The sequence below is a fragment of the Rattus norvegicus genome, chromosome 3 (genome assembly GCF_021556685.1).
Source record: "Rattus norvegicus strain SHRSP/BbbUtx chromosome 3, alternate assembly SHRSP_T2T, whole genome shotgun sequence".
Lineage (NCBI taxonomy): Eukaryota > Metazoa > Chordata > Mammalia > Rodentia > Muridae > Rattus > Rattus norvegicus.
This window is the reverse complement of record NC_141536.1, coordinates 9,931,178-9,954,526: the sequence shown is the minus strand read 5'-3', so window position 1 is coordinate 9,954,526 and position 23,349 is coordinate 9,931,178. Positions and strand designations below refer to the sequence as shown.

At 56.0% G+C, this 23,349-nt stretch overlaps 1 protein-coding gene across 7 annotated transcripts in view; it reads right to left on the bottom strand.

Annotated features, from left to right (window-relative positions):
- The window catches only part of Rxra (retinoid X receptor alpha), an 87,413-nt gene that overhangs the window by 17,397 nt on the left and 46,667 nt on the right, over positions 1 to 23,349 (bottom strand). For 6 of the 7 annotated variants that reach the window (XM_087649125.1, NM_012805.3, XM_087649098.1 and 3 more), the window contains 3 exon segments: positions 8,250 to 8,515; positions 4,554 to 4,704; positions 3,829 to 4,008 (listed from right to left, as the gene is read on the bottom strand). In XM_087649125.1, coding sequence (XP_087505251.1) covers positions 3,829 to 4,008; positions 4,554 to 4,704; positions 8,250 to 8,459 — 541 coding nt within the window. In that variant the 5' untranslated portion in view covers positions 8,460 to 8,515. 7 annotated transcript variants of the gene reach the window in all.

Here is a 23,349-nt window from a genome sequence, read left to right as displayed (position 1 = left end):
CAGATACAGCACAAAAATACACTGTGGCCGCCACGCTCCAATCCTACTACCAGCTTGAGCTCTTCTGCTCTGTCCCACCAACAAGCCTTCAGGGACCTTACTGGAGCCCCATGTTCAGATGGAGACACTAGGCTCAGAGAGGTAAAGTCATAGACCTAGAGAAACAACTAAGCCAGGGCCATTTCCCCACAGCAGAAACGGTGGGCTCACCCTTGTCTGTGTGCACAAGCACATGCACACACACATGCGCACACACACACACACCACACCACACACACACCACAAACACACACACCACACCATGCATGCGCACACATACACACACACACACACACACACACACACACACACACACACACACACACAAGAAACTGCCATTTCCGCACCCAAGTGCTCCACAGCCAGAGGACAGGGTGCAGGAAGCTAAGAGAGTCAGGAAGGAAATGCTAAGAGGTCTCGGGGGAAGGGAGCTGAGGATGGGGTGTGCAGTGTGCAGTGTACAGCCTCTCCAGCCTGCAGAGCATCACACCTGCAGGCCCCCCAGCCCTACCACCACCTGCCCCAGCCAACAGGCCCAGGCCCAGGCCCAGCCTGAGAAGGGCACTGCCTACCCCCAGCTGGGGAATGCTGCCAAACAAGTCCCCGTGGCTGCTTGCACATGCAGGCCCCTGCTATTGCCCAACATAGATGCTATCAGCCCGCAGTATCCTTCATCAGCCTGAAGACAGGGTGCCTTTCCCAGGCCAGGGCCACCCCACAGGGAGACATAGCCTTCTTGTGGTCAGCTCCCTCCTCACAGCACCTCTACACCAGCCTCAGTTTCCAGGGTTATGTGTGACCAAGCCTGGAAGACAGAGATCACTAGATTCAGGCTCCACAACTTAATGACTGCTACCCGCCGGGGCTGGGCACTTGGGGGCTGAGCTAGCATGGGAGCCGATGGTGCACGTCCTGAATTCTCTGGGCCAAAGGCCCTGGGTTGGCAATTGGCCCCACAGCTTCTCCAAAGGCTGTCAGACCATCCAACTCATACAGCCAACAGCCCCACCCACTGCTCACAGAACTCTCCTCCCAGTGGTTAGCCCAGGAGAGCAGAAGGAAACGAATACGAATTCATTCTGGGGACTGGTCCAGATCCCAGGGTGGGACGGGGACAGTGTCCAATACCTAAATGCAGGCAGAAGTGGGGACCAGCCCTTGGGAATCCTCTCAAGAGATCCCCGCATGGTAGGTTCCCAGGATGCTCTAAGGCCAACCATCTCAAGAGTGGGGCCGTGGACTATGGCTACAGACACTGGGAAATATGACAGATCTCAGGTAGGTAAGAAAAAGTCCCTTCCCCCAGTGCCCAGTGCCTCAGCTGTAAGTGTCTGAGGGCCTCCAGACATCTTATACCTGCCACACAGATGCTGTGCAGCCCAAGGGGCCAAGGTGCATGGCCTCTGTGTCTAGGGCAAGACAAGGCTTCACAGGGCTTAAACTAAACACTCATAAATCCAGCTGGAACAAAGAGGCATGGGGTGGGATTCGGTGCATCTCTCCAGAGGAATGGGTAAAGCGTCTCTCAGGTGTCACAAACACAGGGTGGCCCAAGGAACAGAGCAGGCTGCAGTGGAGTCCTCTTCTCTGCACCCCACTTCTACTTCTGTGCAGGACATTAGCATTAGGCACAGGCATGGGGGACAAGCATTTTATGTGCAAGGACTGGACAGGGGCTGCTCCGTGCCCCACCCAAAGGAAGTACACAGTGGGACCTAGGCAGCTCCAGCCTCCCTTCCTGTGACACTGGGACTAGGGGACATCACATACAATGACCATACCTCTCGAAATCCAGGCAGCTGGGGTCTGAACACCAGCACCCAAGGGCAACCATGGGAGCAATGGAAGAAGGGGTCATGTGAGCTAGAGAGTCCCTCTCTGGGGCCGGAACTCCAGTGCCCACCACATGCCAGGTCTGCTGGTAGCCTTGGCTCTCACGGACATGACTCCTTTCCGCTGCCACACAGTACCTAATCGGTCCATGCTCAGGTGTCAGCCTGGACATATCTGGACATATCTGGACAGAGCATGTCCACCACCCAAGTCTGGGTCAGGTACAGGCTCCCAAGCTCATGTGACCAAAGCCAGGGACCTACCTGTTTATCTAGTGGTCACTTTCGGGTCCACGGCCCACCCCAGGTCTGCCCACTCAAGCACCTGTCCTCCAGAGGATGCGATATACTGACTACTCCCAGTTAGTGCTCCCTCGAGGGCATGACCCCCAGGACAGACAGCGTACTCCTTCTAATGGCAGAGCACTCCCCACCTCTACCTTCTAACTACAGAGAAAGTAGGGGGGAAGCCAGAAGCTGGGGTCTAGCTCAGATAGGCAACGGTGTTAAGACTTGGGCCCTAAAGGCCGCGGAAACCTCTTAGCAAAGTCAAGGTCAGATGTAAAAGAACTCTACACTCTGATCGTGCGCCCAGTCAGGATGCCCTGACTGGGACATTCGCAACACTTCCAGCTCCACAGTATACAATTCTTTATGAACTGCCCTACCACCGGCACTGGGAATGAGGACCAGACTGCTGGCACCCCTGCACCCCTGACCTCACAGCATGGAAGAATCCCACAGGAGCACAGGGTTCCTCATGAACAAGAGGGTCAGAATGTACCAAAAGAAGGGGTCACTGTGAAGAGAAAAGCAGACCTCAGCACTGGTCCTACTCAGCTCAGTCCTGGACAGGGGCCTTTGAAGAGCTGGTAGGAAGGGGTAGGACATACAGTAGGAATTGGTCCCTGTGCACAACCCAGACAGAGGAAGCTGGAGGGACAGTGCTGGAGACAGAGTAGACCCTGCCTCAGAGAATGCCCAGCCTTGTGAGGCCTGAGCCTAAAACTGATGAAGAAACCTCACCCAGGCACCCAGACAGACAGACAGACGGCAGGCAGGAGGCAGGCAGGCAGACAGACATATACACACCCAGACAGACAGACAGCAGGCAGGAGGCAGACAGACATATACACACCCATGCAGACAGACAGACAGACCAAACCAGAGAATTACTGTCCGACATGTAGGGTCAGGAGGGCACAGTGTAGCTTGGGAGGTCTAGCTATGCAGCTTGACATCTGGGACCTCTGGGGGAGTCGTCTGAACTGTCATGGCACCTAGCCTCTCTACCTTGTGCATATACATCTTGCTGATAAAACAGACTCAGAATCCTGCTCCTCAGAGGACCTGAAGGCTGACAGGTAACCCTGCCAGGGATGAGACCGGAAGTGGCCTTGAGAAGGGAAGACGACCCTCACATTCGACAGGCTCTGGGAGATACTTTGGTGGTCTCGAGGGGCCCTTTCCCCCACTCCAACCCAAATGGGCCTCATCTCACGGGCCTCTCTTCCCCCCTTCCTCGCCCCTACTTCTGCCTCCAGCCTCTTCTGCTCGCTTCGGGCTCAGTGCTTGGTCTCCGAGCCTCATCTCTCCCTGACACATGCTGGAGTGGAGTATTTGCTCAGTCCTTGTCCTGCTGGCCACGCCGCCAGTGGGGCAGACCTGGTCTATCTTGTCTATTCTCAACTCCCAAGACCTAGCCACACAGCAAGCATTCGGTGAAAGTCTGGTTGGGGGAAGGGTTAGCAGGAAGGCAAGCTATCCAGACAGCAGGCCAGGGGCTCTGCTGAGCAGGAGGCTCACAAAGAAACCGGCCAGGCTATACCAGAATCTGGCAAACTGCAAAACGCAGGACTGGACTCTGTAGTCAAATCCCTCCACAAGAAGAATGCCGAGGGAGAGGACAACAGAGGCCCTGGGTCTGAGGCTGGGCAGGAGGGTGTTGAAAGCCTACCTTCCCGCTTCATGCCCATGGCCAGGCACTTCTGGTATCGGCAGTACTGACACCGGTTCCGCTGTCTCTTGTCGATCAGGCAGTCCTTGTTGTCACGGCAGGTGTAGGTCAGGTCTTTGCGTACTGTCCTCTTGAAGAAGCCCTTGCAGCCCTCACAGCTGTAGACCCCATAGTGTTTGCCTGCAGGGTTGGGGTAGAGGACGGGTGAACTTAATGACAAGGCCCTTGCCCGTGTGTCATGCCGCAGGCCAGGGCTCTGCGTCCAGATTTTAGAATCCCTGTCTGGGTTCAGGCTGGACTCTGCCTGGCCCTCCCTGCTCATCGGAGAACCAACAGGTTCGCCTCTCTCTATAGACTAGGGCTAAGCTCACCAGCCTTGAGGACCAGCGTCACCAACAGGGCTTGTGCTCTCTGTGCCTGAGCTATCATGCCCTGGAAGGGGATGGGTACTGTTCTCAGCTCTCAGGCTTGGCCCAGAGAGGAGGCCAGCTGACACTGCACCACAGCCATCCATCCATGCATGCGCCTTCTCTTGGCATGCCTCTAGACCACCCTCCCCCTCCTGGTATCCACCTCACTTGAAGACAAAGCGAGACTCCCTAGAGCTCCCAACCCATCCCTTATTCTGTCAGGCACAGGGGGCTACCCTGGGCTCTCGCTTCCCTGCGCCTAGCCCAGTGAGCTCTGCCCAGGTTATCATGCCCCTGCCCACCAGGCTGTCCTACCTGAGGAGCGGTCCCCACAGATAGCGCAGATGTGCTTGGTGAAGGATGACATATTTCCTGAGGGGTGGGCAGGAACCTTGAGGACGCCATTGAGGCCTAGAGGGGGTTTGATATCCTCACTGCTGCTCACGGGGTTCATGGGTGAGTTGAGCTGCAAGAGAATCATTGGGGAAGGTTAGCCCTGGCAGGCTGGTGATGAGCGCTAAGGAGAGCTGGGTACGAGAGACCTCACATCTCGGGGATCTCAAGCCTCTTAGCAGCATACAAGAGGCTCACTTACTCTCCACCACCCACCATGTTAAGCTGTCACTTAACACTTGCCATGGGCCCTGGACACCTGAGAGCCCAGGCACTCTGCACTCCACCACCACCCAGGTGAGAACAAGAGGCCCAGGCTGCAATGGGGCTGGGCTCCTCCAGAGTCACACATATCCCCACCACCCTGCACGACAGTGGTATCCGGGGGCAGGACATGAGAGGAAAGCGGGTGGACACCCGGGACCTCAAGCCGTAGGGCCCATGTGGCTATCATGGCCTCGGCACACCCCTTGCCTCTCCCTGCCCGCTGGCCGCCAGGGGCAATCGTGGGAAACTCACCCCGTCACCCAGGCAACAGCTGCAGCGTCGCAATGACACAGCAGTTTTGGTTCCGCAGCCTCCAGCCTAGCTCTGCAGTAAGCACAGGGCCCAGAGGCGCTTCCCTCTGCCTGCCTATCTGCCAGGGCGTCAGAGCCCAGCTGGGTAGTCCCCCCACTTCTGAAAACCCCTGACCAAGGCAGAAAGCCAGCTGTGCAGTCTGCACTGCCCTTGTGTAGCCCCTGCTGCCCCTGCAAGGGGAACCTCGCCTCCTTCCTCCTGCCCCATCCCCCCACCCCTTTCTCACGGGACAGCGAAAGAACGGAGGGGGCCTGGAATCCAGAATGATTTCGCAGCCCCAGCCGGCCAGGCGGTGAGGTTTGGTGAGGTTTGGTGAGGTTTGGCGAGGTTAGGCAAGAATGCCTCACTCTGGCTAGCTTTGGGTGGGCTGCCTGGGAAGCCTGAAGGCCCAAATAGAGAACCCTGAGTGTGTGAGAGGGAGTTGTCAGGACATGAAAGGCTTTGGTGGCAGGCAGGACATCTCATGGCAGAAGAGAACAGTCCATGTGTTCATTGGTTGAAGGCCCTATGTGGGAATCCTGGGGCAGCAGGGAGACATAGCCAGCTTTTGCTGGCAAGACTGCATACACACACACACACACACACACACACACACACACACACACACACACACCCCACTCCAGTCACTGTGTGGGAAGCCTAACCCTGCAGGTTTCTGGAGGTCTTGGCTCTGGGAAACCCTGCTGTCAGAGCAGAGCAAAGGTTGGGTGGTAGCACCGAACCCCACTACTGGCCCTGAGACACGCATGAGGCTCCCCGGAGCTCCACTAGTGGGCAATTGGGAATCCCATGGCTTGGGGGACGCTTGTTTTTGCCCTTCCCGGGTCTGAGCTGATGGGTCAGGACAGTTTCTATTCTCCCCTTCCTCAACATTCCCATCCTACTGGGGCTCCTGTGCTCCCGACACGTGTTTCAAGAGGCCCAGGACTGGGCAGCCCTGTGCTGAAGCTCGAAGCCTCCCTGGGTGGAGCCATCCCATTTCCCCTTTCATATCTTTGGCATTTATTTCAGTTCTGCCTTAGCAGTACCGCACCTGGGCCCCCACCTACTTCTCAGGCATCCCCTCTTCCCCTCCTACCTCATCCTGTCCCCCTAAGCCAAGGCCAGCCCTTACCTAGGTCCACTCGGATGAGGTATCCAGAGCAGACCTGCTCGCTCACTCCTCCCTCTCTCTCTCCCTCTCTCCCTCTCTCTCTCTCTCTCTCTCTCTCTCTCTCTCTCTCTCTCTTTCTCTCTCCCTCCCTCCCTCTCTCTCTTCTTCCCTCCCTCTCTCTCTTCCTCCCTCCCTCTCTCTCTCTCCCTCCCTCTCTCCCTCCCTCCCTCTCTCTCTTTCTCTCTGCCTCTGCATGCTCGCCAAGCTTTCAAAGTCACTGTGGCACCCACAGTGCAAGAGCCTCAGAGGCCCCCATGCCTTGCTCACTCGCTCCTCATCTGGGCGGTCAGAAACGCTTCCCAGTTGTAAATTACCCAGAGAGCCCAGCATGGCCATTCAGTCAGGTTTGGGACATGGTGGGGAACACCCCCCAGGGCCCTGTCCTAGTAGAGCCCCCAAAACAAATGAGACACACGGGTGGCTTGGGCACTGGGTGGCCATGGCCTGGTAGAGATATATCCAGACCTGGCGAGGAGCCTCACGGAGCTGAGAGCCAAGAGGGGCCAACTCTGAGGCCAGGGAACTTCGGAGATCAGTTCTTCATCTACCCTCCCCACTCATGGCTTCCTAGCAAAGGTATAGAGAAGGTATGACAAAAATAACGTGGCCAAGGCAGGGGAGGTGGTCAGGCCTGCTTCATGCCTGCACACAGGTGGTCACAGACAGCAGCACCTCAGGCCTTCTGTCTGCTTCTGAGAAGCAAGGTGAGGAGCCGCCAGGGACAGTGTAACAGACTGCTCATAAACAGGAGCCTAGCTCTTCTATGTGTGCAGGGGCTTGTCACACACACACACACACACACACACACACACACAGAGAGGGAGAGGGGGAGGGGGAGGGGGAGGGAGAGGGGGAGGGAGAGGGAGAGGGAGAGACTGACTAGGGCAAAGAGGCTTAGATGGAATCAACCTAGAAAAAGCAGCCAGGTTGTCTGGGGGAGAAGCTTAAGAAGCTCAGACCAGTCTCAACAGGCTACCTGGTGAGGTGTGAGTGGCCGGCCTCTCCACATACTCCAACACAGGAGACAGCGTGGCTCAGGGCAAAAGGCTTTGGAAATCTAAGGGACACATAGGGGCTGTTGGCCCTTTAGTTCTAGTGAGGGGTCCCAGACATGCCAATGGGAGGTGGAACAGCAAAGCTATTGGGGGAGGAGAGAACGAACCCAACCTAAGAAGCTCAGAGCCAAAAGGGGATCCCTGACTTGTTTCAGAAAGGGAGAGAGGAACCCCAAGGAGCTGGATCTCCAGATACAGAGCTTCATGTACACTAAGGACAAAAAATCCAGGTAGAAACTCACCAAGACCCTCAAGTAAATAGAAGCAGGGAGAGGCACTATAACAGGTATTCAGGGCCTTGGGAGGAAGAGGCTGAGTGAGACCCCTAGAGTGCCCAGAGCAGGACCAGGGCCACAGGAAAGGAAGTCATATCTTGCAGATAGCCACCATGCGCAGAGCCACAGAGAGCCAGAGCCCACACATCGGCTGCAACCAGGGCCTCTATGGAACCCAGGGACGGGCATCCAGGGCCAGGATGTGCTTTCCCTGAAGGCTTAGGGATACTGAGTCCAGCGTCCGGGGACAAGGAACCTATGAGCCCCAGGGGACCCTGAAAGATGTCCCCAAGCCTGAGGAAGCAGATGCCCCCGAGTTCCACAGCCATGGGGGCAGGCTCCAGGCTGAGTTGAAGACCAGCTACAGGAAATTTCAACTGGCAGAGCTATAGGAGCCAGAGCGAGGCTCATCCCTAACTCTACCAGCATGAGGCCTTTGCTCTGTAGCCCACTCCCGTGAAGAAAAAGACATCTCAGTTCTGACCTACTGCTTCAAAGTCTACACTTTCTGCCCCACTTTCTGTCCCATGTCCCCAAAGTTCAGCTCAGCACTCACCTGGGGGCTGCCAGTCCCGAAGCCCAGTGTGGGTGTGGTGGGTACCGACATGGAGTGCGGGCCCATCGGGGAGCTGATGACCGAGAAGGGTGGGCCCATGCCATTGATGGGAGAACTCAGGGTGCTGATAGGCGAGTGCAGCTGCCCAGGGGAGCCCAGAGGAGAGCCGAGTCCTGGACCCAGGGAAGGGTGCAGCGAGGGGGCAGCCATGGAGCCTCGACCCGTTGGAGAGCTCAGGGATGAAGAGTTCACCTGGGTAGAGAAGTCTGCAAGACAAGAATGAGCAGAAAGGAAGGTCAGAGCACCCTCTAGGACCTGGGAATTGCCCACTCTCCTACTCACTCAAGACACGGGCAAATCTAGGGTGCCAAGACACCTCTACCATTCTCTAAAAGCCAGACCATCTTTGAGGGCCCTAGAAGGGCCGGTGCTATCCATCTTCACCTCTCTGGGGTTCTCACAGCTGCCTGTGCAGAGTCAGGGCGAGCACAGCAAGCTGGGCTCAAATGTCTGTGAGCCTTCCCTGTGGACCCCATGACCTGGACTTCTGGGTACCACAGCAGGGCAGCCCAGACTGCAGGCCCTTGGCTCTTCTCCCTCCATGCACTGGAGCCCATCTGACTCTTGTGGGACCTGAAAGAAGGAAGGGGCCAGCAGAAAGGAAGGTACTGGCACTTCCTACGTGGGTGGGGAGCTTCCAGGTGGCCTTGTGGAGGGGCTGGGAGTGCGACGAGCAGGAGACCTGCAATCCACGGAGCAGGGCTGGGGCTGGGGCCTCCCGCACACCTTTCATGCAGGGTTTCAAACGTATGAAAATTTTCAATCAGGTCTCCCCAACTCCAGTGGCTGGGGAGGTCCCTAGATATCCAATCTAGTGTCCGCAGGCCTGGCAGACCACGGAGAAGACAGTGAGGAGCCTGCACAGGGCAGAGACGCACACCAAGTTGGGAGTTACAGGTCCCTCCAAGGCTGGTGCTCTGAGAATCCCCGCTTCCCCTGCCTCCCTCCTTCTCCTCTCATCTCTCATGGCCTTGGCCTCTCCTGCCACCAGGCTCCTGGTAAGTCAAGAAAAACGCCAGGCACATGAAATGAGTGACTAACCCACCCTGGGTGTGGGCACCCTGGGAAGACTTCGCCACTCTGAGCCTAACTCATCCTGCAATGTGATCGGAGCAGGACGAAGCCCACAACGAATGCTGGAGGACACCACAGGAGCCTTAAGACAACACAGGCGCTGCGGCTATGGCTCAGAGCAGACTCGACTCTGGCCAAAGCTTGTAAGCCCATTCTGAACCTGGTGGCCAGCACAGTACAGGGTGATCCCAGTAGCTGCCCCGTGCCAATTCCAAACCAGTAAGGACACAGAGGCCCTGCCACCAGGACCAGTCCTTCAAGAGAAACCTAACCAATTCCAATCCCCAAGTTCTACAAGTTCTCCCCTTTTCCTCTAAAGAGGAGGACGTAATAAGGAGGTCCCACTGTGACCAGGTCTACTATAGTGAGGCCAACCTGTCTTCTACGACTTCCCTGACGGACAGAAGGGATCAAGTCCATCAGCAAATGAGCTTCACCTCACCTGCCAGAAACCCTTGCCATTCACAACACTGGGAACAAACCAGCTTGTTGAACATACATTCATTCATACATACATACATACATACATACATACATACATACATACATACATACATAAAAATAAATAAGAAAGAAAAGAAAGCCAATTTAAGAAATCCATAACTAGCTGGGTGACGTAGTACACACCTTTAATCCAGGACTAGAGAGGCAGAGGCAGGGAGATCTCTGTGAGTTCAAAACCAGCCGGATTTACAACCCTGTCTCAAAAGCGAAGGGCAGGAGAGACGGCCCTGTGGTTAAGAGCACTGCTGCCTTTCCACGGGATCAGGGTCTGGTTCCCAGCACCCACGTGGGGGCTAGCATTTGTCCACAACTCCAGTTCCAGGGGATCTGATACCTCCTTCTGGCCTCCTTAGGGACTCTATGCACAGAGTACACTCACATACATGCAGCTAAACCACCCAATACATGAGAAAAAAATTTAACACCAGAACCAAGCGGTGGTGAGCACCTACAGGCCAGGGTGTGAACCACAAACCAGCTCCATTAAACTCCACGTGGATCTGAGAAGGTCCACGGGGAATGGAGGGTGTGTCTAAAAGGAAGAAGCACAAAATCCAATTGCTTATATGAGCCTGGAATGTCTTTGTGCCTTTGACGTCAACTGAGTTCTTGTGACGCCGTCAGAAAAGTCTCTGCCTCCTACCTGTGACAGAGGAAGGATCTGTGAAGGTTCACGGATAAGAACTGCCTGACGGCAAACTTACTACATCTGCAGTTGCCCCAGGCCAGGCAACAACAGCCGGTTCCACACCACTGGGATACCTGGAGGCCACTGGGCTGACCCATCACAGTCTCGCCTCCCCTGAGCCCTGCCATCTGAGGTATACCACTGTGAGACCCCTGCGTAGCACCAGTCTAAGCCCTCACTGATCCTGCAGGCCCGGCTGAGAGTATTTCGCTGACCTTTATCACCTTCTGCAGGCGTTCCAGAAGAAAGCAGGGTAATGCTGCAGTACCCAGGAAGGAGCTGGGCTGGGACCGGAGAGGGTCTACTCTTCCTGGTCTTTGAGAACCAGATGAAGCACGACCAAAAGAGAAACCCCTCAGATTCCTCAGGCTCTTTGCACCCCCTGTTCATAGGAGGACTTGGACAACAGGAGCGACACAGGGACAAGGGCAGCTTGTCACACTAAGGGTGGCACTCATTAGCTAGCTGTCCCCAAACACCAGGGAAAACTGGCCATGTCCACTGAGTGAAGAGTGCTCCTGCCCAGGGAGCCAAGGAGGAATTCTTGCAGACACAGGGGACAACTGGGATGGGATGTTCAAGCACAACTGGGTCTGTGTAAAAAGCCACAAGCCGGAGCTGCTCCTCTGGAGAAAACTTCGGCAGGAGAGAATGGAGGGAGGCAGACTGTAAGGCTGCCAGCTACCTACCGGCTGTACCCCAAAGCTCCCCTGGCCCTTCACCGCCCGTACCTGGCTCGAGTTGGAAACTGCTAAGGAGGGGAGCCAAACCAATGGAGGGGGAAAGAGGCCAAGGTGGCACAGGCAGAGACTTCAGGAAGAAAGGGAGACAGCAGGACCAAGAGCCAAGCCTCCAGTCTGGGAATGTGGCCGTCCCTGTGGGAAGGTTCCCTAGGCACCCCTCCCCCAGCCCTCCACCCTGCCTGCAGCCTGGTGGTACACAGCCAAGCATCCTACTGTTGTTCCAAGCAGACTGTACGTCCCGGGGCTCCAGTGGGGGTGGGGGGTGGGGAGTGGGGGTTGGGGAGAAGGAGGGGTCGCAAAGGCTGCCACCAGAGCAATGCCTACCTTAGTAGGTCCCCACAGCCCCAGGCCTCCACCCCAGGCTTTCCTGTTTACAAAGAATGTCCACTGTAGACACCTTCCCAGAGCCTGGGTGACAATGGACTGGGTGTGTTTTCTGGAACCTTCTGGAGGGAGAAACTTTCTAATCAGGAAGGGAATGAGCAAGAAATGCCTTTGCATCCTTGCAAGGAAAGCCTCCTGGCTCATCTTGTATGCACGCGAGCCCTGTGCACGTATGCCACGTGTGTGTATGCACATGTGTACTGTGTGCATGCCTGCTTTGTCTGGCTGCCAACACCCTGATAAGCCATGGTCCCTGTGGAGCACAGTTTTCTATGGCCTCACTTTGGACCTGCAGGGGTGTTAGCACCAGCCACCTCCACTGCTTAAGGAAAACCTGCACACCCCTCTGGCATCGGGGCTTGGTGGGTGGGGCCTGCGGCTGCACAGTGCCAGCTTCAGACCTGGGAATCACAGGACTCGAATATTCCCTGCCCAAGAAGTGGCAGAAAGGCCATGACTGGGGGCAACTGAGTCACATAACCCCAGACCTCAGATTATGAGGCAGAAGGATCCCACACATAACCCTACAATCCGAGATACCTCTGCAGGACTACCACCAACACAGTCAGGGACCCAGGCGGGGGGAGTGTAGCCAGGGGTTTACATGTGCCTCAAGGACAAAGAGTAGAAAGTCCTTCTTCACAAGAAAGATACCCATCATCATGGGCAGCTGGCACTGCAGTCCAGGTAGGGTGCGCAGAGAAGGGGGTGGAGAGTATTTCTTCCGTATAAAACTGACCACGCTGTGACTGCTTGGAGGTTTAAACAGCAAGCCAACACAGAGCAGAGATGGACTGTCCCCAGCCCAGCACCCAGGGCCATCCCCAGACCTCAGAGGGTAGGTGACACTAATACGACTGACATACTGAATGCTGAAATACTGGCGACATCTCTGGTGACTCCAAGATACCAGGCACCTGTGAGGTCACGGCCAAGTGAGGAGCATCACCCCCACCATGCCACGGTGTCTGCAGAACGCCTGCCAGCAGCAGGACCCACAGGAAGAGGCCCAGGGAACTCCCACAAACCCCCTTCCAGCCTCTGCGCGGCAGGAAGGGTGCCAGAAATGGCAGCCTACTGCAGCTGGGGTGGGGATAGCCTTACAGCCCTCCAAGGTAGCCAGGGAACCCCAGCTCCTGCAGAGGGGCTCAATCATGCACAGCCCTTTGGCACGGCAGAATCTGTCTGTGTGCCCCGGTGAACAGAAGTGGACCGTGTGGCTGTTCCATCTAGAGTCTGACAGGAAGGACAGATGGGTCCAAAGGAGAGCACAAGGGAGGGACCTGAGGAGGGTGCCCAGCATACAGACAAGGCCCATATAGTGAGCCAGCACCAGGATGGCTGTCATGTTAAGCACAGTGCCCTGATCCTCGCCTGGGGACACCCCCCGGAACTGAAACTTTGCAGTGGGTAGCTCACGGGTCCTCAGAGCTTCCTGGGCTGCCCACCTCCGGCCTCCACCTTCCGGAAGTACTGCTTCCCCTGAAGCCCTGGGAGGGAGAAGTGGTAGCCCTGGAGAGTAGCAATGGGACTATGGCAGGGACCATGGCGCCAGGACTTGAGGGAGGCTAAGGGTGGTCAGAGCAGGAGGGAAGAGGAAGGCAGGCTACAGGGACCCCTCAATGTTGCTTAATCTCAGTTTCCTTCTCTGTAAAATGGGATGAGGCATTTGTGTCAGCCCAGAGAACAGTCCTCAGTAGCCCTGTGTGCCCAACTCTACTACAAGCCTGACTCCTACTCTCTGAGGAGGGACTCCCCAGTGGTCACCTCCAGCTGTGAGCCTAGCTCCTCTCCCAGTGTCAGCTAACCACTCCAGGGGCCTGCTCTGGGATCACCCAGTCCTTCCCTCAAAAGCCCCAGCCAATATCTCAGCCTCCTATCAGGAAGCCTCAGGCCAGCTCCAACCTCCTTGGTGGTCAGAGAAAGTGAGACTGATTCCAGCCCAATTAGTACTGCTGGGAGGCAGCCCACCGCAGGGACCCCTCAAGCAGAGAGAACTGAACTGGTCAGAAGTGAGCCCGTAAGTAATCTCACAGACCCAGACCCAGAAAGTCTGCCAGCACACAGGGGCCAGAATGCAATAGACCCTGTTTCTGAGCCTGCGATGGCCCCAGCCCACAAAACCCTGAGAGAAGCAGCAGGGAGAGGAAGACAAAGGTACAGTGAACAGAAGTGTATTTTCTTCACCCCCACCACCCATGGGTAACCACAGGAAATGAACTACGGCACCAATCCCAGGCACCCATCTGGGCTTTATCCCTACAGACCTCACAGCGAAGGGCTGACCGGTCCAAAGCTAACTTCTGGCCCTGCCCCATCCAACCAACCTTCTTTAGCATGGCAGAGGCCCAGTGGGAGGGTCTGCCATGGTCATCCCAAGAGATCAACATGTGCCCCTGCAGCTGAGCGCCAGGCCACTAAGCAAAGAGGTAAGGATGGTGGGTGGGGTGGGGTGGGGTGGGGCACACAGGAGGCTGAGCTCAGAAAGAGACGGACGATCCCCTGACAGTAAGGTCCAGGGAGCTAGACCAGTTTGTAGAGTTGACTATACAGCTCCTACAGGCCGCACCCCAACCCCTGAGTTCATTTGACCCAGGCAGCCTCACAGACTCTGCATGCCAAACCCACCTTTACGGTCACTAGCCATAAAGGCACCCTGTTTTAGGAGCTGTCACACTCCTTGACCTCACCTACCACCACCACCTACCTTCCTAGACCAGGAGGCCTTGATGGTGGAGACTGCAGTTTCCCTAGTGAACTGGCTCCAAATTGGAGCCTGGGAAACACAGGGTGATGAGGGGGTCTGAGGTGAAGGTGAGGGGCTCAGGGGTATCATTGATAGTCTTCTGATCCCTGAGGGAGGATTATAGCAAGTGCAGAGGACTGGCTGTGTAGCCAGTCAGCAGGGACAGACACAAAGGCAAAGGGTCTACAAGCCAGACCTGCAGGGGACCCAGCAAGAGCCTCTATAAGGAGCCTCTATAAGGAGACCTTCTCTGAACCTCAATCAGGGTGTACGAACCCAAAGCCCCACTGTCCTGGCCAAACTCTTAACTCCTAGTGTACCACTGCCATGGTACCACAGCGATGGGATCACCAAGGGTGTAAGCATGGGGAACAATATCCACTATAAATCTCAAGACAGGAGGATGGCTGTGAAGGCCTCAAGAAGCACCAACGGTAGACCTCGGTGCCATCAAAATCACCATCCCCATCATTATCACCATTAATATAATCAACACTATCACCATCAGCATCAATATTGCAATCATCATAATCCACGCTGGCATCACCACCATCATCTTCAACATCATCAACACAGTCACCACCATCACCACCATCAGCATCACCACCCCTACCACAACACCCTCACCATCAACAGCGTCATCACCATCAATATCACAACCACCACCACTATCATTAGCAGCATCACTGTCATCACCATAACTATCAATACCGCCATCATCATCACCATTACCACCACCACCATCATCAGTATCATCACCACTACACTGCCGCCACTCTCTGCAGCAGCAGCAGCAGCAGCAGCAGCAGCAGCAGCAGCAGCAGCAGCAGCAGCAGCAGCGACGTCACCACCATCACCTGAAGAACACTTTGCTCTACTCCACTGTGCAAATGGAGGCTGGAGCCCAAAGAGGCTGATGAGTTCTGCAGGTGGCGAAGAGACGGTACTTTGTGTCCTCTTGATCATACTCAGTGAGTTTGGGGCTGTCCAGGGAGGGGCACCAGGAGAAACAGGAAATAGTACCTAGTCTAGCAGCTACCTCCCACACAGCCGTGACTGGTACTACGTTTGGGCCTGGTGGTGACAGGTATGGCTAGAAGCGACCCACAATAAAAGAAGTGGGAGGCATAGCCAGGACAACGGAGGTAAGGAGGAGGTCCCCATGCCCAGCCTATGGCATTGCCAGGCAGCATTCAGTTAAGAGTTGAGAAGTAAAGATACCAGTATATTCAGGCGTGAGGGCCACGGTGCTGACAGGTGGCTACCCACCATGTCAACTCTTCCTGAAGCTTGCAGTTCACACAGGCTGTTGCACAAGGCCTCCACCTCATCCCTTACCCTCTGGACCAACCATGGTGGTCACTATCTGGGACATCTGATTGCTGAGGTGCTCATGACCCAGGGCAGTCCTGCCCAAATCACCAGGCCATCCCCATTCCCAAACTCTTCAATGGTTAGAGATGCGCCTGCATGCCGTCCATAGAGGGCATCTACATAGAGAGCACACTCTGGCCGGGAGCTGGGTGGTTCCAGCAGGACTCCCTGTAGGGCACCTTTCCTTTGCCTCCTTACAACTAGGGGGCAGCAGAGAGAAGTCTCCCAGCTGCTCACAGCCTCAGACTCATCAGGTGCCAGCGGCTGCAGACAGCCCCTGCCTGGCTCTCACCTGAGCATGCCATACAGATATGCCTAATTTCAGGCGCCTTTGCTCTTACTGCCTCCTGTGAGTTCAAGGTGTCTCTGTCTGTCGGGAGCAAGGTTCTTTCTTTGGCAAAGGTAAATGAGCACCTGTGGAGGTGGACTCTAGTAAAGTCCTTTAGGCAGGCTTGTCCTTGGAGGCCTGCAGTGGGGTGCTACAGGGCTTGCGGCAAGCTATGGGGGGAGAATATCATTCCAGAGTGCTCTGTCTGGAACCAGGCTCCCTACCCAGGGGAGGAGAAGGCTTAATGGATGCTTGTCCCCACAGGCCACATAGCCATCCCTGCAGAAGAGAAAGACGGGTGCTTTTCAGTACAACTAAGTGCTTCAGAGCTATCTGAGAGGACCCAAGTTCGGGTCTGGGGTCCTCTCAGATAGCTCTGAAGCATCTAACTGTACTGAAAAGCACTTTGTCTACTGCAGGGATGGCTACGAGGCAACAGTCATCACCCAGCCATTGCTCAAAGTCAGGAGAGCAGGGGAACAGGTAACACTCAACTCCAGGACCACAGAAAGCCCTGTGAACCGGCTTCCAACCCCAAGCAAGAGACCCACACATGGCCAGTCATTCTCTGAGCACGGAAGGCAGTCTACCCCCAGCTTGCTGCCCAACGTCCACACCAAGCCTCCTGCCCTATAGCCTGCGAGGTACTGCCAGAGGTAGGAGCAGGCAAAGGGTAGGAGTCACACCCACTCGTCCTCAGGCTGCCTGAATGGGAAAAAAGCCACAGAGGGCGTGACCAGAGGGACAGGGCCACTGAGGAGCAGCTGTGTACCAGCCCTCCCCACTCTGTACCAGGCGAGACACTGATAACAGGAATCACTTCACACTCACACAGAGCAGGTGACAGAGACACATTTGGCGACAGTGGCTGCAGCTCAGGTCCCCGTCCTGCGTCCTCTCTAAGCTGGCATGGTGCCAACAAGGGCTAGCGGAAACACCACAGGAAGAACCTGCCTATCTGTCCTGCAGCAAGGCCTCAACTCGGGGAGAGCAGGGGCCTCCTGAACCCAGAGGAACTGCCAGCCAGCCTATGCTCAGCTTTCTGCAAACCCTGTCCCTACCACAGCTCAGCCCTACAGAAACAAACCTAAGCTTGGGCCCTGAAAATCCCAGTCATGATGTCCCAGGCTTGGGGACAGGGGTGACAACATTCCATCCTGGAAACCTGGAAGGATGCTTACCTCTCTAAGGCCAGGCGGGGCTTCTTTCTGGACACTTGAAGCCTCCCTTCCAGGCTGTCCCCTTGAGCTGTCTGTCTGTCCCCAACACTCTACGGTGCCTGCCCAGACTTTGGAGGAGAGTAAGTAGGCAGGAGAGGAGGAGGGGAGACTTCAAGAAAAACCCCAATGGTGGGACGAGGGGGCCCTGAGGCGATAGACTCTCGAAGGCAGTTTCTATCTAACAGGAAGAGAAATGATTGTTTCAATTTGAGCCACATCGCTCTTGGTGGCTCAGAGGTCCCACCACCCACCTGCCCGCAGCTCTGTCGTGGAACCCCGGCTGAGCTTCCTGTCCTCCCTCACAGTCCTCACCTTCATTTTGCATTCCTGACTGGTCTCAAATCACACCTGGAGGGGATCTGGGCCACAGCCACCCAGGTCCCACCCACCTACCACGGAGTGAAGTGGCTTCATGGGACACAGATGCTGGGGACTCTGGAACAGTCAGGACAGTGGGATACTCCCAGGCAAAGAGTGTCCCTGTGGGGACATCCCCGAATCCTCCCACGCCCACAGAGCACTGATATTTTCCATACATAAGCGTGATATAGTATAGTGGGTAGCATCCAGAGCCTCATGACACAGAAACAGGGCTGAGTCTGGAAGGCGGAGCATCTGATGGGCGCAAGGCTCAGAAACCAAGCTCTCCCCAACCCCCACAGTCTCTCCAGAAGCCCCAGACCCAGTGCACGCACCCTCCCCTCAGCAGGGGCTCACCCATGGCCTTGTGACTCCTCATCATACCAGGACAGCGCATGTATCTTCCCCTTGACAGGGGCTTGCCCATGACCTCATGACTGCAGGAGCATACAACACAAACACCCAACAAATACAAGGGCCTGGCTGTCAGAGCCTCTTGCCAGTGGGACAGGATTTCATCTGTGAGGGTGGGAATGACTTCCCAATCACGACCCACAGCCCAGGTACCATCACCATCCCTAACTCCGCATGGACAGAGTCGGCACTGCAGATCGTGGAAACCGCCGGCCCCCACTCACCGTGGTCATCCACAGGATGACAGGGCTGTCTCCACGGCACTCAACCTTCCATCCCTCTCACTGCCCACTACCACGTGAGGAATGTGAAGAGGTTTATGCCACTCATAGCCTGAGTCCCAGGCTAAGCCCCAGACAGCTCCTTAGCCTCCGAGAACCCTTGTCTGGCTTGGCCATGGTCTATAATGCCCATAAGGCTGAACCCCCATCAAGAATGTCACCCCAGCGATCTCTGCACCCAGGCTGTATGGTCAGGCTCTCTACACTTCCCCCTCAACCCCCAGCAAGTGGGAGAGACTGCTGCCTAGGTGACAACAGCAAGCAGGGGACAGGATGTCCCACTGGTCATCACCTTCGCAGCCTCCCACTCCAACCCTGCCCACTGCAACTCAGGGCTGCAGCAGCCCAGGATGGACAGGAGACGGGCAGCAATGTGTGCTGCAGTCCATGCACCAAAACCTGAGAAAGGTGTGCAGTCAGCCACCAGCAGAGAAGGGCCTCGGGGACAGGGGACAGAATAAAGGACAAGCTGCAGGACAGCCTCTCCGCACACTCTAGGCACCAAAACCTCCATCCAGATGGCGCTTGGATAAGCTTTCTATCCCTCTGTACAGGCGAGAGGCAGCAACGGCCAGAGATTCAGCCCTAGCCAGGTTAAGCACACCTTCTCCACTGCCATCTCCACCACTGGTTACTAGGCAGGAGGTGACAGTCTACTCTGCTGCCACCAGAGCCAACCATGATGCTCCACAAACCCTTAGCACCAAAGCCTTGGCCTCTCTGAGAAAGGGGTCCTGAGCTTGCCTCATCTTCTATGATAGCCTTGCCTAACCTCCTTCCTAGTGTGCTACCCAAGCAACCCTCACAGTGACTGAGGCCAAAGCCAGTGACAGGGGAGGGCTACCAGAAGAAAAGGCATTTCCTCTGTGAAGCATGGGTACCATGCAGTGCGAGTACCCAGAGGGAAAGGGAGGGGAACAGGCTGAACCATCCTCAATGGAGCCAGCCAGGGTACTGGCACGACACGCTCAAGGATGGGGCCACGCAAAAGACAAATGGATGAGCAAGTGTCCCTGGGGGCTGAGCTCAATAAGGAAATCCTAGTTTGTGGGATGGGAAGGGAGGTCAAGTCATGGCCCAGGAGCCAGAAGGCCAGGCAGGCGGCACCACCAAGGCCCTACCTTGGGCAGAATAGGGAATCCTACTTTGGCGCTTAGCAGGGAGGAAAAGGGGTCCTGGAAACTGCCTTCCAAGGCTTCAAGCCCATTCATCCCTCAAATCCACATGGTCCGGAGCTCCACTCTGTCTGAGATCACAGTCCACCCGCCCCTCATAAGCCCTCAGCATCCTCTGGTGAATGTGACAAAGAACAGTGTTAGAGGGGAAAAGCTGGACCCTCTCACCTACCCAGAAGCACGAGAACAACACAAATGAGTGAGAAATGCTCGACTCTGAGTGACTGCACACACTAGGCCTAGTTAAGATACTTGGGGCTCAGAGCCTATCGACTTCCCTGCATACAGGATGTTAATGTGCCACAGGGGTCTCCTTCCTAGAAAACAAACTACTGGGAAGAGGGAAGAACATGCCAGAAAGACTCACAAGGGCTGAGACAGCTCAGCAGTTCACATGCGTACTGCTCTGTAGAGGACCAGGGTTCGGTTCCCAGCACTCACACCAGGTGGTTCACGCACGCCACGAACTTTCAGCTTCAGGGGACCCCATGCCTTCTTCTTGCCTCTGTGGGTACTCCCGTACACACAGTAACCCAGGTTTGGTTCCCAGCACCCACATGGTGACATAACCATCTACAAATCCAGTTCTAGAAGAACTGGCCTCTTCTGGCCCCTGCAGGCCCTGGGAATGCACGTGGGATAGTTAATCTACACTCAGGCAAAAACGTGCATACACATAAAATCAAAGAAGTCTTTTAAAAGCAGGAAGTAGGAAAAGAGTTGACTGGAACTCAGACTTCCAGCAGGCGGCTGACAGAGGAGTCCAAGCGCTCTGGGCTCATCCCTGCGTGTGGCCTGCAGCATGTTGCTGAGCTGTCTCGGCCACACATAACCACAAAGGAGACTCTGCAAAGGCCCAGAAACACAACATGGTTCAGCGTGAACTCTAGGGCCCACATCTGAGTCTCCGAGTGGCTTTGGGAAGGTGAATTCCCCTCTCTGAGTCTCAGTTTCCCCTCAAATGTGGGCAGAAGAGTGTCCCCAGGATACCTATAAAGACATGTAAACACAAAGCACGGTCCAGGGCACACTACACGAAGGATGTCATTGCTACTGGAAAGAGGAAAGAGCCAAAGCCAGCCGACCCACTGCCAAGACAGTAGCTGTGGAGACTTATGGCAGCCACTCTGCCCCTCGGAGCACCAAAAGACTCCCATTCCCATCACCTCAAGTGGCCACAGGTAGCCATGTCTCACAGCAGCAGGCAGGGCAGCGCTCCAGTGCCCCCTCAAAGGTATATTAATGCCAGGCCCAAGAAGAGAGGCCCCGTCCTCCACATCCACACTGTTCACCTGTAAGAATGAGAATAAGCCGGACCCGAGAGAGAGAGAGAGAGAGAGAGAGAGAGAGAGAGAGAGAGAGAGAGAGAGAGAGAGAGATCCTGCCTGGAGCCTTAAGATAAAAGCAATCCCCCTGACTTAGCAACAGCCTAAAGCCTGGACCTTTTCCCTAAAACCTTCCTGGCCCCGATACCCAGGTGAGGCACAGATATGTGGGCACTCTCTTGGGGCAGGCCTCAGTCTGTTCATCACAGGCTGAGCTGTGCAGCCTGGATTGGCCCAGCCACGACAGGCTGCACATATATGCCATAAAAATGTCTGTACCCAGACTCTCTTTCCTGTGATCCCCAGGCCTTCTCTCTCCCCAAAACTCTTACACCATGCAGCGAGATCCCCTGAACTGCAGCAAACCCTACCCTCACCTGCCAGCCACCTGTGGTCCCCTGCCCGCCAGGCCAGGCCCCCTCCTGAGAGAGAGGCAAGAAGGCGCAGCCTCATGGTGAGGGCAGGCGAGAGGTCCCACCACGTTGGGGGCCCCATCAGTCCCTGGCCTGCCGGCTCGGGGTCCCACAGCCTCAGGCGATGCAGCTTGGTCAGTGAGCAGGAGCCTAGGAGGGAAAGGCAGCAAGCCCGGTGAGCCTCTGGAGGCAGCTGGGCTCTCAGGAACAAGTGGCATTGGCACTGGCCCTATAGCCCAGTTCCCCTTTCCCAGGACCCGCCCGGCCCTCCACCCTCAGCCAGACACCTGTGACCACAGGCAGCTCCCGATGGCCGAAACCACGGGCTTCTTGGAAGAAGACTGGGAACCAGTCTCATTTCCTCAAACCAAAACAGACAGTGCTCGGTGCAAACAGACCCCCACCTGACCAGGACCCAGATGGGCTGATCCAGGTTCAAATCTACTGCCACCTCCAGCCAGATACCCGACTAGAAGCAGATCAGGTTATCTGGCTGGGCCTGCTCCCCATCTGCACGCTGGTGGGACAGCAGAGCCCAGTGCCAGCTGGCACTCAGGTATGCTTCATGGTCTGACAATGTGCCCATCCTCGTCCCGGCCTGGGCCCTGCAGGAGACCTGCTCCTTGCTATACCCTCACACTGCACTATGCCTCCCCTCCCCAGCAAATAGCATCCTCGAGAGCAAGCCAGGCATTCAAGTCCTAGGAAAGTCCTACAGAGCAGAGGCAAGGCTAGGCCTGGAGGCCTGCGAATGCCAGTGCTGGGAACTGGCCTGAGATGCAGCATGGCCAACCGCTGGAAAGACTAGGTCTGAACAGCCGCATCTGTGGAAGTAGCATGAGGGTGCTTCAAGAACATGGCAGGAAAAAGGCTTTTGTACCCCCCAAGTACCTTCTATCTACTCAGGGCTCGTTCTTCAGGGTATAGGGCACTTTCTATGGCCTTCCAGTCAAGGGCCAAACCCAGGCCCAGTGATGAGGGCTGAGCATGGGGACACAGCACAATCTTCCACCCGACCCCTCAACAAGTCTAAGACTCCATAGGCTCTGTCACACTGGGCTTGTCCTGCTCAAGTGAAGGGGCCCGCAGTACAGTCCCGCTGTCAGGGGCAGCTCTGAGTAGCAAGGACTCGTGGGTGGCACATACACTTGTCCCCACCACAGCAACACTGGGAACAGGGACTACCAAGAGATTGTCAAGGCTGGAGGGATGCCAGAAGTCTTTCACAGGACACTCAGGTACACACACCCATCTGAAAACTCTTCCGATGGGATCTGGGGCTGGAGGAGGGGCTGGCCAGGGACAGAAAGTGAGAACTGGCCACTGAGCATGTGAGAACCCCACTAAGATATCCCTTTGCCCTGTTCCCAGACCCAGCTACCTGGATCAGGAGCCCCATGCACACCACCTCAGGATGAGGCGGGAAACCACGAGAGACATCCCCAGGGTTTGCCCTTTTCAATAGAGGGTTCCTGGGATCCTGGCTCTAAGTCAGAGAGAACACAGCATATTTCTGTGCTTTTATTCGGCTTGGGTTTTGTGTTATTTTCATAATGACACAACACCCAGACAGACAATCCCAGGCTACTGCCTCCTGTACGGTAGCCAGGACCGCTTATTCTATCTGCTTTGGAGGCTCCAGACTCCAGAGCAGCCCACAGCCCACAGCCCAGGCAGTCCTGACTGGAGGGACCACCATAGCCACTGTCTGATCCCTATCCTGCCCTGACCAAGGCTTTATCACAAGAGGTGAGCCATGCCACCATGGCTGTGTCTGGCAAACAGTTACGAACCCTGGCGAGGGCCTGTACCCCAGGCAAGGGTAGGATGAGGGGGGTAGGCCCTTCACAGGATCATCTGGCGGCCCTCTGTACCCACCAAACCTCAGAAAGCTGAATCTTGCCATCTTAGCAGCCATGATGGCTGTGCTCAGTGTCACCTCTTCTACCTGTCCAGGGCTCAACCTTGGCCCCACAGCAGGGGACTCTAGAACTGCAGGGCCACCTCTCAA